At 39.3% G+C, this 17,272-nt stretch overlaps 1 protein-coding gene across 1 annotated transcript; it reads left to right on the forward strand.

The window, feature by feature from the left end:
* Positions 1–4,696: 4,696 nt before the first annotated feature.
* On the forward strand, positions 4,697–15,302 carry prep (prolyl endopeptidase). The gene is made up of 15 exons (XM_072695185.1): positions 4,697–4,875; positions 5,905–5,979; positions 6,541–6,674; positions 7,133–7,263; positions 7,456–7,665; positions 8,461–8,582; positions 8,791–8,896; positions 9,720–9,911; positions 10,607–10,804; positions 11,121–11,224; positions 11,776–11,912; positions 12,039–12,133; positions 12,214–12,345; positions 13,440–13,596; positions 14,400–15,302. Exons 1-15 carry the CDS (start codon positions 4,834–4,836, stop codon positions 14,692–14,694), a joined length of 2,130 nt encoding a protein of 709 aa, XP_072551286.1. The 5' UTR covers positions 4,697–4,833; the 3' UTR covers positions 14,695–15,302.
* Positions 15,303–17,272: the final 1,970 nt, after the last annotated feature.

Genomic DNA, 17,272 nt, shown 5'->3' on the forward strand with positions numbered 1-17,272 from the left:
CTTACTGCAGTTACTGAATATGAAGTGTTTTGATAAGCCCCTGAATAATCAGGCTGCAGGAGAATGAATCAATTAATGAATAAATGTATAATAAACATGAATAAATGTGTTTTAAACTCACCTCGACTTTCAGCCAAACTGTGAATGTAGTTCTGGACCTGTGCACTTCTTCTTCGCGCTCTTTTTCTTACCCCCTCTGTCCCTTCTTTCTTCTTCAACATCTGGGTGTTTGAGTAGGAGTCTCTCTCACAGGTATTAATACAAACCCCCATACTCTCCTCTTCACTCCACCCCTTCCTCCCTCCATCCCACCCCTTTGTCTCTGTTATGCACACTTTCACTTATTTGATGTGTGTGTGTGTGTGTGTGTGTGTGTGTACAGTACAGTAACTGTTAAATTTTTGTATGTGCATACTTTTATTGTATTATTTAACATAGTTTTGTATAACAGCACAAACACCCAGAATCAGAATCATTAGATTTAAATAAAAATTAGATTTAAAATCGAAATCTGAATCTGTTGAAACTTTATTTTAGTCATTTTTCAAGTAAGAAGGTATTTATTATGGTCAGTGCTCTCACAAACGAAGGAAATGTAATGTAATAATAAAATAAATAAAATAAATAGAAAATACACAACATACAATTAAAGTGTTCAACACATCTACATGTGGAAACCATAGAACAGCTAACATAAACAGAATCAAAATTAGAGTGTGTATCTAAGTCTAACTCAAAAGTAAAATCAGAAGCATAACTGTGATCCCAGTCAGAATATGAACCAGACTGAGAAGCAGAATTGGAATTCCAATTAACATCAAAAGCAAAATCTGAATTAAAATTTAAAACTAGAATCAGAAGTAGTATCAAAATCAGATTCAGATTTAGGACTGGAACCAGAGTGTGATAATCTAATTAATAGAATTAGAAATCAATAGAATTAGTGGAATCATGATTGGAGTAAGTATTAAAATCATAACTATAATAAGAATCTGAATCAAATTTAGATTAAGAATTGTAATTCAACTTAGAATCAGAATGAGAATTAAAAATTAATATCAAAAGCAGAATATGAATTAGCACTACAACCAGAATCTGAATTAAAACTAGTATCATCATCATAATTACAAAATGATCAGAACCAGAACCAGAATAATAACAGTCAAATTATATAAAATAATCATATATAAAATATTTATTCTTACAAGCAGAATGAATATAATACACACATATTGTAATAAAAAAATTATAAATGAAAGAAATTATCAAAATACAATATGAATATATCAAACTGTACGGGTTCAGCAGAGCATTAGGGCTGCTGCCATAATGGATTTGATATATAGAGAAAACTTGAGTCATGATGAGAACATTTGTTATTTCTCTCTATTTCTCTCTCTCTCTCTCTCTCTCTCTCTCTTTTACCAACCACTGCTGCTTCCTGTGACCTTTTCCCAACTGCACGGCCCGTGTGAACAAGCATATACTGCTGTGTATAGGTGTGCATGGTGTTTCTATATCTTTCTGTATGAGTGTGTGAGCTCCTGTGCTCTCCCTAACCTTAACCACACACACACAGACACACACGACTAGCCCTACCCCAATCTTAACCTCAGCAACCAAAAGGTCGGCTTTATCTATTTTTTTCTTTTAATAATAAAAGCTATGCCATTAAAGCATTTCATTTACTCTTGGAGAACAGCCACAAGTCCCAGCAGCTACTAAATACTCAAAGTTCAATATTTCCCCTCTAACAACTGTACACGTGCACCAGCAAGGACATTTCTGTCTGACAGCAAGTGTCAGAGTGAGAGACTGACAGAGACTTCCTCCTTCCAGTCGGACAAAAAAACAAAAAACAAACAAACAAAAAAAAACATCATCAACTGGTCACTGGGGACAAGTGGCAAACCTATGACTATTAGAGATAGGTCTTCAGTTCGGACCACAGACATCAAAACGTGGCCAAATAATAATAAAAAAAGAGAACTCTATTCTCATCTGCTAGCATCGCTATGGGATTTTGGGAGTATATTAGCAGCAAGCTAATGGCGATGCATATGAACGTTGTTTGGCAGTTTGAGACAGTAGTTTGGTAGTTTTATGAACATTTAATAAGATAAGAGATGTTCCATATTATCAATGTGAAGCTTGAGCAGGACAGACGTGAGCATATACATGAAGTTGCTTGTAGTGTATGTGTTTTACAGTGACTCTTTCAGTAAAGAGTGCTGGCACAGAGCTGCTTCAGTTTCTAACAACTGACTCAAACCTGCTCACACTCCTGCTCACATCCACAGCCAGAAATGTATCTAGAACCTTTAGTAGGTAAATAAGGTGAAAAAGAAATTGGTCCTAACCAAATAAAACACCTTATTATGCCTTATTAATTCTACTGTTGGTTATTTGGCATGTAAGGCCTTCATCTCAGGTCCTAAAGTTCTAACCAATAAGAAAGCTTGCTAGGCTGTGTCTACTAGAAAACACACAGAAAAAAAAATCCTGAATAGTTGTCTGGTGGCTTCAAAAATGTAAAACATTTTGCTCTTAACCAAAACCACGATTTAATAGGACTTTAATACAACAGTATGCTTTAATATAGTCTTATTTCAATATTCTAGTTTGTTCTATTTTACCAAATGGGTCAAGTATATTTTATCAAATTTAAAATACAACAGAAAAAAAAAATATGCTCAGATAAATAGATAAATTCATAGACCTCTGAAGTGTTGTAGAAGCTGGAGTCTCTTTGATGGAAACAAAAGGCATTTTAGAACATCACCGCTAACTTGTAATGCAACATTGATATTACCAGATAAGCTAACACTCCTACGTTCTGAAATGATGGCAGATGAAACACTTTTTACAGAAGATTTACAGAATTTACAGATTGCAGAATGACAACACAACTCCAGTGCTTTAGTAGGCCTGTTCTGAAGGCCTAGAAAGCCCTTAGTGTCTCCATGACGCATAGATGTAGCACCATATACACAGAGCAAAGTGTGTACATCATATAACGACCCACGACCTACGAAGCCTACACACTATCACACAGTTCAGAAGCCTCAGACAGACTTAGCTGCATTGTACTGCAAACTCACACTTTGTGTGCAAATCCCAAAACCAGGAGTGGTTGCAAAACCACACTGACAAACAGCTCGCCGCCAAAACTCATTTTTCGCTTATTTTTTTACTCACACTTACCATGTAATCTCTGAAATATGACCTTTTTTTCCAGTCACCGCCGCTGTCATCTTAGGCCTCTTCAATTTCAACATGTCTGTTTTCGCCTGCAGACAGTTTCAGTCTTTTTTTGACTTTCTGTCATCGTTGCTGTTGCTCAAACCCACAGAAGGCCGGGAACCAGCATCACAGATTACATCAGCTGTGTCTTTCTTTTTCTCTCTTTCTCTCTCGCTATCTCTCACAGTGACATATGGCCCTGAATGTTGACATGCTAGCTGCACATGCCCTTTTTACGAGTATGACCATGACCTTTAGGTTTTAGTCTCTTTCATTGGAAATGAATGTAGTGTATTGTATGTATTGGGGTTAAATAGGTTCACTGTGATGCATCAATATGATGGGTTAAATATGACCTATAAACATTGTGATGCATCAGTCTGATGGTGTTTGCCCAACTACACTAAAAGTCAGTGTTTTTCTTTTTAGAAATTCAGTGTCTTAATACTTTTAAACATGTGGCTTAATACTTTTAATTCAGTGTCTTATTTACTTTTAAAGTAAAAAAAAAAAATTAAAATAAAATAAAATAAAATCTCCACCTAAATCCAAGTATGCAAATGATTTCTTCTGTTTTTAGTGATGTTACAAAAGATAAATCTTAGCAATGTCAGGGACATTTTATATGATTTATTTAAAAGAAAGTTAAAATTGGCCATTTGTATTTTTGAGCCCACTTGTGGTGACATTTATAAATAATTTATGAATAGTTCTGACCAGAGGAGGATGGGTCCCCCTTGTGAGTCTGGGTTCCTCCCAAGGTTTCTTCCTCCAGGGAGTTTCATGTCTTCTTATGTTGTTGATTTCTTGTCTTTTTACTAATTACTGATTGTGTAAAGCTGATTTGTGACAATGCCATACTATTTAAAAAGCAGTAAACAAAAAGGTTATATATATATATATATATATATATATATATATATATATATATATATATATATATATATATATATATCAGACTGTTTATGTGATGCAATCTGCTGTGGTACAGCAGTGAGCTCACACACATAACGACGGGTCCGAAATCATCCACTACCTACTAATTCTGTTCCCTGTAATAGCGCTCGATATATAGTGAACTAGATTTACACATGTGGGACAGCAAATAAAATCAGGGTCAGGCCCAGCTTCAGAAAAGCATGAGGAAACAGTATATCATCACTGTCATGCAAAAACTGTATTTCCATTTTTGCAGATTTTAGTTTTTTTAGATTTTTTTTTCAGATTTAAGATATGAGGCTTTGATCAATGTGCTTATTAATCTCAATATTATTGTATATTATATTATATATACTTATATTATTATTCATTATGAACGTGATTAATATTTACCTTACTGTATCTATACCGCATTATAGGCGCTACGGTCTTGCCGGTGTCACGCTGCTGTATGTGTACATGGTCTTTCAGGCAGCAGGGGGCGCCAGCAAAACTACCACTGCCGTATTGCCACCGTTCCTCAGTTGCCGGTCCGCGAAGCTGTCTGCTATCAAACCACCCATTGTTTTCTAAGAATTCAGCTAAAACTCAGCAGACCTGAGCTGTGAAAGTGTTCCTGTCACCGTGTGCACCGGACAGTCCTTTACGAGTATGCCTTTCCAGTATCCAAACGTGTATCGAGATGAAGCGGTGGTGAGTCGCCGGTCTCCTACAGTCGCTCTATCTGCAGCATCATCGCTGCTAAAGTCCAGCTAGCGCGGAGAATGAATGGCCGCTAACGCTAGCCGTAGCTCAGCCTGCTAGCCGGCGAACAGATGGAGGCTAACGTTAGCATTTGTTTGTTTTGGCAGAGCCTGGGTGGATGCTAACATGGCCGTTAGCTCGTTCTCAAAGCGAATGAATAGGCGGATGCTAACGTTAGCATCTGCGCGAGTCGAGAGAGAAGGGTGGATGCTAACGTTAGCGTTAGCAAGGTTTTGTAGATGGTAGCTAGCTAGCTTAATGCTGCTAGCTAAAACCTTTGAAAGCTAAATTGACCACATTGCGGCCTAATCTACTCAAAAGCAAGACACTTAAATGATGGGTTTAATGTGTGTGAAGGAAAAGAGGAGACCTTTTATACAAGATAATCATCCGGTAATGAAGCTGGGGCTTTAGAGCCACAGTGATGATGAAAACACAGCCATTATAGCTAGCTAGCTACATGATCACAGTATACAAGGTTCACGACATCACCTTCTACCATTTCATGTGAATAATAGGTGCAGTCTGATAAAAAAAAGAAAGAGAAACATGTCATATAAAACCAGATTAGTTTAGTGTTGGCAAACTGCTGCTGCTGTTGCATGGTGCTGGTCTGGTAGTGTAGTCCCAGACTCGGTGTCATGTATTCCAATAATACAACAGTATTATATTATATGTAAGATGATAGCTATGTAAGACAACTCTGAACACTCTGAGGAATGAGTGTTGTTTATTTATTGTGTTGCTGTGTGACACCAATGCCAGTGAGGGGAAGGGGAATGTTTTGACATAATATTCTCACACTAAATTTAACCCTAAGTGCCTTTAAACAGCTCCTGTGGGGGGGGGGGGGGGGGGGGGGGGTGTTGATATGTGTGTGTGTATATATATATATATATATATATATATATATATATATATATATATATATATATATATGGGAATCTGATGTGTGTGGCTGGCTGTGTGTGTCATTAGGTGGATGACTACCATGGACGCAAGGTTCCTGACCCGTACAGCTGGCTGGAGGATTCAGACAGTGAGAAGACTCAGGTGAGTTGAAGCCGAGCAGTGCATTTCAAAAACTTGAGGCGATGAAGTAAATGAACAGTTAATTGTGGGCAAAGGTACTGACTAATAGAAGCTACGTTTCTTTATACAAATATAGCTTTATTAATATACCATCCAAACCCACCAGTGGATTTACATGTGTGTTTGATATGGAATGCAAATTGTAGAGGCAAATCTCACTATCATTAATGGATAAAAAAAAAATGTATATTATTGGTTGAAACTGTGGTAAAACAGTCTGTCAGGTACCAGACAGTGTATTCATAACACACTTTGTCTAATAATGTCTTAAAAAAATTGATCTCTTCTGACATCTGGTTCCGTTCACCACTACTGGGAACTATTCTGATAGTATCGACTTTGCTAAAATATTAAGTGTTTACTGTGTTATTCAGTGTTGCAAACCTTTAAAAGAATGAATGCAGTTCGCCTTCATAGTTGTTTTTTTCCTTGATGTTTATGATGATCGTAATCATTTGACAAGAGTCCAATTTCTCTTTTCACCCTCCACTGTGGTTTCCCGTCCCTCTCTCTCTTTCTTAGGCCTTTGTGAATGCTCAGAACCAGTTGACGTTGCCCTTCCTAGAGGAGTGTTCAGTCAGAGAGATTTTCAAAGAGCGCATGACTGAACTCTACGACTATCCCAAATACAGCTGCCCCTTCAAGCGCGGGAATAGGTGACGTTTTGGAAAGATCTTAAATATCTTGAAGCTTTAAAAATTAAAATGGTCTGAGTTTAGGCCTGGGCGATATGGTAAAAATACTACATCACAGTGTTTAAAGACCTTTTTTTGCAATGCACAATATTTATCACAATACATGTGATCACTGACTTAAAACATCAGTAGCGACAGATTCTCCTAAACTGCTGTTCAGATAATCTCCTGTACTTCATACAGTGCTTTTTATTCAGCATCTGCTGCACTTCATCTAACTAAACCAGTCTAATTACACTATTTGTAGTGAAACCTGCAGCCAATCAGTGTTTATTGAGCACTAACAGTATCCTCCATATGCTTAGAAAAGCATGTTATTATTACAACAACAAAATGTATCCCCATATGATAAAATATTGTCACATTGCCCAGCTCTATCTGGGTAAAATTTTTATTGTTTTCTTTTGTGTTTATGCTAGGTATTTTCACTTCTATAATACTGGCTTGCAGAACCAAAGTGTTCTCTACGTTCAGGAGAACCTGGAGGCAGAACCGAGTGTGTTTCTCGACCCAAACACGTTCTCAGATGATGGAACTGTAGCTTTGCGAGGTAACTTGCTGTGTGACCTTTTCGGTTTTTAATCAGATCAAGCACAGCTGTAATCCAGAGGTTTGTGCCACTACTGCTTTTGTGTGGCTGGATGAATTGACTCTGTCAAGTGGATCTGGTGCAAAAATGAAATTAAAATGCTGTAAAGCAGTTTTTACATATGCTGCTCTTTCTATCCCTTTCTCTTCTCAGGTTATGCATTCTCAGAGGATGGTGAGTACCTGGCATACGGTACCAGTGCAAGCGGTTCTGACTGGGTGGAGATCCACTTCCTGCGAGTGGATGGAGCCACGGCTCTGGAGGACCGGCTGGAGAGAGTGAAGTTCAGCTGCATGTCCTGGACCCATGATGGAAAAGGCCTATTCTACAATTCTTACCCTGAGCAGGAGGGCAAGAGTGACGGTAGCTAGCGTAGTTAAAAACACACAAATCACACACTCGCACACACCCCTGGATGTGTGACAAAGTAAGAGGTCTTGCTTAGTTTTACCAAATGCTGGATGTTTTGTCTCAATATGGTTCATCCCTTATTAATTGGACACATCACTATTGGTACTTGTACTACATGCCTAACCTGCTCTGGGGCAGGTTCCTTTTGGGATCCTAGATCATAAACAGCTCTTGGACCAGTCAAGTCTATACGTTTTTAAGCACTCGAGGACAGCTTTCAGATCATTATAATAATTATTAGGGGAATTTTCGAAATGTAAAACTAAACAAAATGAAAAAGAAATGATCACATCTGACTGAGTAAACGCATGTATCCTGATTGGAGTTAAATAGTAATAACCTGTTGACAGATCTCTGCTGAAGCTGAGAGGTTTCACACTGACTGATCGAGAAGACACAAGAACCAGCATGATCTGAGCACTGACAGTATAATTAATTGTGGGCTCTAGACATGGGTCACTGTTGTTTTTATTTGCACTATAACTGCTTATTAGTGATCTTAATATAAAGTTGTATCTGTTACAAGTAAAACAAAATACAGATTTTTAGAACTGTCTGTCCACTTTTTTGTTAAAGAATTTCTTTTGATGCAAATGTGTTTCAGATAGCTTTCGTACATGCATCAATCAACATTATGCAATATTAATAATATTATATATATTATTATATATATCATTAATAATAATAATAATAATAATAATAATGACCATGATCATAACCCTTAACCCTGCCTCTGTCTTCTCTCAGGCACGGAAACATCCACTAATCTGAATCAGAAGCTGTATTACCACGTGCTGGGAACTCCGCAGTCTCAGGATGTGCTGTGTGCAGAGTTCCCCGACCAGCCGAAGTGGATGAGTGGAGCTGAGGTAATCCACAAACTCACTGATTTACTCTCAGTATTTGTGTGCATGCCCACATTCTCACATGTACCACAAACTACAGCCGTGGCACTTCACATATGTAAATGAGTTCTCACATAAGTAAGTGCTGACTGTGCTCATGCTCATCCCACTACGAAATCATATACTATGAAACAGTGTGAAATATTTTTTGTGCATCTATGTGTGTTTGTAGGTATCTGACGACGGCCGTTACGTGTTGTTGTCTATCAGAGAAGGGTGTGACCCAGTAAACAGGCTGTGGTACTGTGACCTCAACACACTGCCTGATGGCATTACAGGTGCTCATCTATGCATTTTAAGATTTTTAAATGCTTATATTCAAGTGAAGTGCTTTGTTTGAAAATGGCTCATTTTAAAGCACAGTAGTTTTAAATGTAAAAATCAAGGAAAAACATTAGTCAATAAACATTTAAGGTATGGACTCTTTAAAGCAACATTATGTAGCATTTGTGCCAAAATCATTGTGATGCTCCACTGACTTGTAAAAGGGAAAATGTTGGCTCAACACACTGCTAACAGCACTATGTGGTATTGGCACATTTATGGGTTTACTGTTGGAGCATTTCTGTTGGTTAATTTTTAAAGAAATTCATCATCAACTTCCAGATTCACATTATGTCAAAACTTGAAAAACGACCAAAAGGGGAGAGAAGATTTTTGTGTGATGGTGAACACTGTAATGGACTGCATGATATCTAGGAAAATTGACATTGCATTGTTTTTTTCCTGCAATATGTATATTGCAACATTACATTATATTATACATTACAAAAATGACAGTTTTTTTCATTCAGTGATCTGAGTCTGTGTATCCAAGATTGGAGTAAAATGAATGATATTGGGTCATTATAATCTGCCTCTAGTAGATCTGTCATGACAAGTGACAACAGTGTGGATTTTCCTTTTGTAAGAAGCAAAAAAAAGTGAAAAAATGCAAACATTGCACATGTGCACATTGTGATGATGATGCTAAAATGATCTGTTGTGCAGCTCTAGCATAGTCTATTTAATTGCTCTTTCAGGTTGTCCCTTTTTATGTTGGAGTAATCTTAATGTTTGGTCTTGCTGTGTGTCTTTTTGTGTTTCCATCTTTAATGACAGGCTTGTTGCCATGGGTGAAGCTGATTGACAACTTTGATGCAGAATACGAGTACGTAACAAATGAGGACACCGTGTTCACGTTTAAAACGAACCTGGATGCGCCACGTTACCGTCTCATAAATGTGGATTTCGCCAACCCAGGACAGAGCCAGTGGAAGGAACTCGTTCCTCAACATGATAAAGACGTCATCGGTGAGATTTTACTGGCCACAGGTTTATTTATACAGTTCCTGTAAAAAGCTTGGAGTTTCCTGATTAAATGTGTGTGGGTTTTATATATATATATATATATATATATATATATATATATATATATATATATATATATATATATATATATGCTTGAATATTCTTTTTTGAACAAATATTAGTAGCTAAGTTATTATGAATTCTAAATTTGTTTTCTATACGAAGTTTATATTGGCATAAAACAATTCACGAACACTTTTATTAATGAATAAATAGAATTAATTAAGCAAACATTGAGTGTATAAGCTGTGTTAGGGCACGGGGGGAAGAGATGTGAGAAACCTTTGACTGTTGCTGTATGTGTATTTGGGGTGAATGCCTTATATTAATGAATACAACGAGATTACATCAACATACTTCAATTTAATTAATACATACAGGCAGCGCTTGATATTAGGGCTGAAATTCTTCACTTAAACTACATCTTAATTGCTTCAGTTCAGATTCACTGAGTCACTGTCACTGGTGTCACTGTCAAAATAATTATGGACCTGCCTGTAGTTTAAAAACTAAAGATTCAACTCAACTTAGAGACGCTAGATACAGCATTAAAAGCAAGACAGCACACTATCTGCAGATATGTCAAACAATCGATTTCATTTAATGGCCAATTAAACATCCCCTCTCCTCTTTTTCAGTTTTTGCTACCTGCTCGTACTCCACCCACCTGTTCGTGTGTTATCTTCACGATGTGAAGAATGTGTTGAAGATGTATCAACTGGAATCAGGAGAGGAGCTGAAGACTTTTCCTTTAGAAGTGGGTTCCATCGTCGGTTTCACCGGCCGCAAGAAGGACTCTGAAATTTTCTACTACTTCACCTCTTTCCTCTCGCCAGGTGGGGGCAGCCTTACAAACCCGGACACCCAACCCCCTTAAAACCTAGGCTTATTTTTCAGATTCAATTTTAAGACCTGTTATTAATTAAACCCTGTGAATTAATTGGTGCCCACATTGGATTACACACTATCTACTGTGGAGCTTTCAGTGTCTACTATAAATGTTTCTGTAGTCACTATGAAAGTAGGGTCATTTATGTTGTTTGAGGGTGAGGAGTTGGGCCCACATACAGGCTTTTAGGGTTTAAAGAGTTAAATGTGTGTGTATGCATGTATCTCAGAATCTCCCTCTAATGTTGACTCTCTCTTCCGCAGCCATCATCTACCATTGCGACCTAACCAAAGCTCCTCTACAGCCACACGTCTTCAGAGAAGTCACAGTTAAGGGCTTCAACCCTGCGGAGTACCAAACCACACAGGTACACTCCCCACACACTGTACCTACACGCAGTGCCGGTTTAATTCCGCTGGCCATTTGATCAGAATCACACAATATAAAGGTGCATTTAGTAGGTGTACCATTAAACATTGTGAGAAAGACTGACCAGATATTTCAGTAATTGGCCACTTTCAGCACAACAGTGGCACAAATTTTAGGGCTTGTGCTGGTTAAGTCTTTCAGGCACTGTGGTCTTGCTGAGGATTCTAACCCACGTCAGTTGAGTCAGTCCATCACCCCCACTACATAAATTTCCACGGGCTTTTAATTAAAGTGACCAGTAGGTAAATAAATAAAGCCATAACCTCAGTATGATGTGGTTTGCGGTGGTCCTGCAGAGGCCTTTTTCAATGCTCACATTATACTGCTCACATCACCTTTGCCCTATTAAACTCCTGATTTAGCTCATTCACTAAATCAACTAATTAAGACCTTCATGAATTGATCTTAGAATGTCAGAGAAGGGAACGCGCTAACTCTACTGGAACAAGACCACTTTGCCTAAACTGTATTGACTGTTTTGTTGTCCAGGTGTTTTACCCTAGTAAAGATGGCACTCAGATCCCCATGTTCATTGTGCATAAGAAAGACCTCCAACTGGACGGCTCTCACCCTGCCTTCCTCTACGGCTATGGAGGATTCAACATCTCTATAACACCCAGCTACAGGTAACTAAACACACCCACGCTCGTAATGCTGACTTAAACTTTTATAGTGGACTGCAGGAATGACGCAAGTGATTCTTTGCGCTGTGGGTTGTGTGTAATTTAGGTGTCATTTTTTTGTAAATACAGTGTTTCCAGGCTCATCTTTGTACGACATCTGGGAGGGGTTTTAGCCGTGGCCAACATCCGGGGAGGAGGAGAGTATGGAGAAACCTGGCACAAAGGTAACACATGTCACTGCATCTTTACAGGAAAAGATAGACACAACTTTACTTTATGTGTATTTTCATCTCTTTCTATTTAGCTGGCATGTTGGCGAACAAGCAGAATTGCTTCACGGATTTCCAGTGTGCAGCAGAGTATCTGATAAAGGAGGGCTATACCTCACCAAAGAAACTCACCATCAATGGGGGTTCAAATGGAGGGCTGCTCGTGGGTAAGACACACACACACACACACGTTATTTAATATCAGAATATTAGGTCACACAGGGCCTGTTTACACCTGGCTTTAACATGCAATTTGTATAGACATATTTTGCCCGGATTGTCATTCAAATGCTTCCCAGTGTGATTAGATGAGATCCGATTTTACTTTCTTGCATGAAAAGCAAGAAATCCTAAAAACCGAGGGTGATCCGGTCACCGAAACACATGTTAATGCCAGGTGTGAAAGCTTGTGCACCCTTGGCCAAATGATGTATTTTGTTTGTTGTCAGACTAATCAAACATAAAACTATGTTAATCAAATCCCAATGCAAACACAATCTTTTGCAGAAATCGCAGCTTCTACACACTTTTTGTTGCCAAAAGTCTTTTCATTTTTGTAGTTTGATTGTGTAATATAATGTTTAGGTCAGGGGATTGTAAGGGCCATTCCCAAAGCTTCAGCAAGTGTCTCGTCAGGTAGTTCATGGTGGTTTTGAGGTATATTTTTGGATCATTATCCTGTTATAAAAGCCATCCCCTTTACAGCTTTAGCCTTTTATCGGGCATCCGGAATTTACTGGTATTTTGTGGAATCCGTTCTTTCCTCCACTCATGCAGTGTTGCCTATGCCGCTGGCAGCAGCCCAACCCCAGAACATGCTTGATCCGCCCCCATGCTTCAGTTAGAAAGGTGTTCGGTTTATGAACTTATTTGGCTTGTCCAGATGTTCTGTGGTGTACTTCAAAAGTTGAGTTTTGTGATGAGGTTGCAGGCAGGGCAAGTCTTCTTATGACTCTTCCGTGAAGTTTGATTGTGCAAGCAATGCTGCACAGTTGAAAGGTGCACCACCCTCTTGACTCAGCTAAATCTTCAAGCAGATTCTCAACAGTCATATGGATGTTTTGATTTGAATGTCATCGCAGCACAGAGGCAGTCTGTTATGACATTGCCTTCCCTGTGGTGTACAACCATCTCATCACTTGCTTGAGTGTATCCCCCTCCTACATATTCTTATCGAGTATGTATTCATACCAGCTTGTGCACCAACGTCTTATCTCTTGCCCTCTCCTTCTTATTCTCTCACGCTCTCTCACTTGTGCAGGGGCGTGTGTGAATCAAAGGCCCGACCTGTTTGGCTGTGCTGTAGCTCAGGTCGGAGTGATGGACATGCTGAAGTTCCACAAGTTCACCATTGGCCATGCCTGGACCACCGACTTCGGCTGCTCGGAAATTAAGGAGCAGTTTGATTGGCTCATTAAGTGAGTTGACATACACATACACCCTCACCAAGATTGAAAAACACTGAGCACACACACACACAGTATAAGTCCTAAAAATGTCCACTGATGTTTCACTCACTAAGGAAAGGCATTATAAGGTTATGTATGACTATAGTGGCATACAGTGGCTATAGAAAATCATCATATCCTATGGAAATATTTGCTTTTTGTCACATTATACAGTGAAAAGAAACAAAAAGAAACTAAAGAAGTTATAATTTACATGATAACTCTCACAATCAAAATGGAAATCTAATCAATAATTAAAATTTAATTAGTAAAATACCTGGTTGGATAAGTAATCAGCCCTTTTTGAGTAACTGTTAAACACTTGCTCAGTTTCAACCAATCACCCTCCAGATAACACACTAGGCTAATGTCCTGACATCAGCTTTAGCAGTGGTTTTGATTAATTCAGAACTAAACTAACTGCTCCATGAGCATTCTGTTACTAGTAGCAGTGGTGGTAGCAGCATTAATGTGGGGGTGTTTCTCTTCAGCAGGAACTGGGCAACTGGTCAGGACTGAAAGGAAAATGGTTGCTACCAAGTACATGCAAAATCTCAGATTAAATTTAATTTAATTAAACAAAAGATTAAGAGAGGGTGTTCATCACTTTTCCAAACCTGTTATTTTATCATTTTGTTTTATTAGTTTTTTGTGACACTATTCTCTTTTTTTCCCTCTATTATTATTTATGATTTATTATATCTTTATTTATTATTTAAATGTTGTAAGGCAAATTGTGTAAATATAACATCACCCCCCCCTTACTCTCTCAGGTACTCTCCTCTTCATAACATTCACGTCCCAGAGGGTGAGGGCGTGCAGTACCCATCTGTTTTGTTGTTGACTGGTGACCACGATGACCGCGTGGTTCCTCTGCACTCTCTGAAGTACATCGCAACCCTCCAGCACATGATTGGTCGCTGGCCCGGCCAGTCAAACCCTCTGTTCATTTATGTGGACACAAAGTCAGGGCATGGGGCAGGCAAGCCCACCACAAAGGTCATCCAGGAGGTGGCCGACACATACGCCTTTATTGCCCGATGTCTGGATCTCAGCTGGAACGACTAACGCACCCACACGTACACGGACGCAGGGCCGACTTGCCTTTCATCCCTTTCCTTTTACTATAATCTCTCAATACTTCTTATCTTTACTTTTTCTCCTCTGTCTCTCCCTTGTTCTCTCAATCGCTCGCTCACTCTCTCACTTTTTCCCCCTATCAGACCCTCACCTCGTTTTTTCTCGGCTGTATTATTTTGGTGCATCTCCCCAAACAGTCGACCCTGTTAACGTTCAGCCTGTTTAGATTCACTCACACTTCAACCTTTTTCCCTGTAAGCCGGATGTTCACAGCCATAGCGGCCCCTGGACACTTTGCACAGATACATGTGTTTATTTATTATAATGACTGTAGAAAATGACTTTAGGTTCTTAAATCTTCATTTACAGCTTAGCAGCACTGAACAACAGTGTTATTTTTGTGTGTGTGAGTGCGCGTGTGATGGAGAGAAAGAAAGATCTGTGCATATGTGGATTAAGGAGCCGGAGCTGTGAGTGTATTAAGTGGTCATATCTTTATGGACTGAAACTTGTTTCTACCTCCAAATTTATGCAGATTGTTTTTACTCCTTAAAGGGACAACACTAAACCTACACACAATAAACTGAGGTAATGAAGCTGCTGTGTGTTTGAGTAGATACTGTGCACATATGAAGACTTCTTTTATAGGGGTGCTAAGTCTGCAAGCTGAAAATGGAAATGCTTATATTTTGTATTGTCTTATAATTCAATTTAATGTTTTTATTGCAAATTATATAATCCGATCAGATCCACACTCTAAACTAAAAGAGTTCCCTGTAGTACTGGTGAAGAGTGTGGGACTGGTAAAACCTAAAAAGCTATTTTTAAAGAACTGTCTACCAAAGTTTTACACTAGTCTGAATAGCGTTAGAGTTGTCTAAGCGCAAGCTTCAGGGGAAGACGTGTTCTTTGTTGCAGATTCTTCTAAATTCTAATTCATCTTCTCCTTGGATGAGAAACTATATGATATTTTCTTTTGGCTATTTAAACTGCTCAAAAAAAAAAAAGGGAACACTTAAACAACACAATATAACTCCAAGTAAATCAAACTTCTGTGAAATCAAACTGTCCACTTAGGAAGCAACACTGATTGACAATCAATTTCACATGCTGTTGTGCAAATGGAATAGACAACAGGTGGAAATTATTGGCAATTAGCAAGACACACTCAATAAAGGAGTGGTTCTGCAGGTGGGGACCACAGACCACTTCTCAGTACCTATGCTTTCTGGCTGATGTTTTGATCACTTTTGAATGTTGGTAGTGCTTTCACACTCGTGGTAGCATAAGGCGGACTCTACAACCCACACAAGTGACTCAGGTAGTGCAGCTCATCCAGGATGTCACATCAATGCGAGCTGTGGCAAGAAGGTTTGCGGTGTCTGTCAGCGTAGTGTCCAGAGGCTGGAGGCGCTACCAAGAGACAGGCCAGTACACCAGGAGACGTGGAGGAGGCCGTAGGAGGGCAACAACCCAACAGCAGGACAGCTACCTCCGCCTTTGTGCAAGGAGGAACAGGAGCAGCACTGCCAGAGCACTGCAAAAACCTCCAACAGGCCACAAATGTGCATGTGTCTGCACAAATGGTTAGAAACCGACTGACGGGCCTGACGTCCACAGATGGGGGTTATGCTCACAGCCCAACACTGTGCAGGACGCTTGGCATTTGCCAGAGAACACCAGGATTGGCAAATTGGCCACTGGCGCCCTGTGCTCTTCACAGATGAAAGCAGGTTCACACTGAGCACATGTGACAGACGTGACAGAGTCTGGAGACGCAACATCCTTCAGCATGACCGGTTTGGCAGTGGGTCAGTAATGGTGTGGGGTGGCATTTCTTTGGAGGGCCACACAGCCCTCCATGTGCTCGCCAGAGGTAGCCTGACTGCCATTAGGTATCGAGATGAGATCCTCAGACCCCTTGTGAGACCATATGCTGGTGCGGTTGGCCCTGGGTCCCTCCTAATGCAGGACAATGCTAGACCTCATGTGGCTGGAGCGTTCCCCAGACCTGAATCCGATTGAGCACATCTGGGACATCATGTATCGCTCCATCCACCAACGTCACGTTGCACCACAGACTGTCCAGGAGTTGGCGGATGCTTTAGTCCAGGTCTGGGAAGAGATCCTCATCAGGAGCATGCCCAGGCGTTGTAGGGAGGTCATACAGGCACGTGGAGGCCACACACAATACTGAGCCTCATTTTGATTTGTTTTAAGGACATTACATCAAACTTGGATCAGCCTGTAGTGTTTTTCCACTTTAATTTTGTGTGTGACTCCAAATCCAGGCCATCATTGGTTAATAAATTTGATTTCCATTGATGACTTTTGTGTGATTTTTGTTGTCAGCACATTCAACTTTGTACAGAACAAAGTAGTCAATGAGAATATTTCATTCATTCAGATCTAGGATGTATTATTTGAGTGTTCCCTTTATTTTTTTGAGCAGTGTATATTTATTTAGCATGCACACTAATCCAGAGCCACTTACAAAAGTGTTACTTTTTCTAAACATTTTCAGTATTATTTAAGAATTATTTATATATTTAGACTGTTTATTATA

The sequence above is a fragment of the Salminus brasiliensis genome, chromosome 1 (genome assembly GCF_030463535.1).
Source record: "Salminus brasiliensis chromosome 1, fSalBra1.hap2, whole genome shotgun sequence".
NCBI lineage: Eukaryota > Metazoa > Chordata > Actinopteri > Characiformes > Bryconidae > Salminus > Salminus brasiliensis.

Excerpts from the sequence above, each read along its gene's own strand:
- prep (XM_072695185.1), top strand. The coding sequence starts at position 4,834 with ATGCCTTTCCAGTATCCAAACGTGTATCGAGATGAAGCGGTG. Across the intron at positions 7,666-8,460 it reads GCAGGAGGGCAAGAGTGACG|GCACGGAAACATCCACTAAT; the intron begins GTAGCTAGCGTA and ends GTCTTCTCTCAG. Across the intron at positions 11,913-12,038 it reads TCTATAACACCCAGCTACAG|TGTTTCCAGGCTCATCTTTG; the intron begins GTAACTAAACAC and ends TTGTAAATACAG.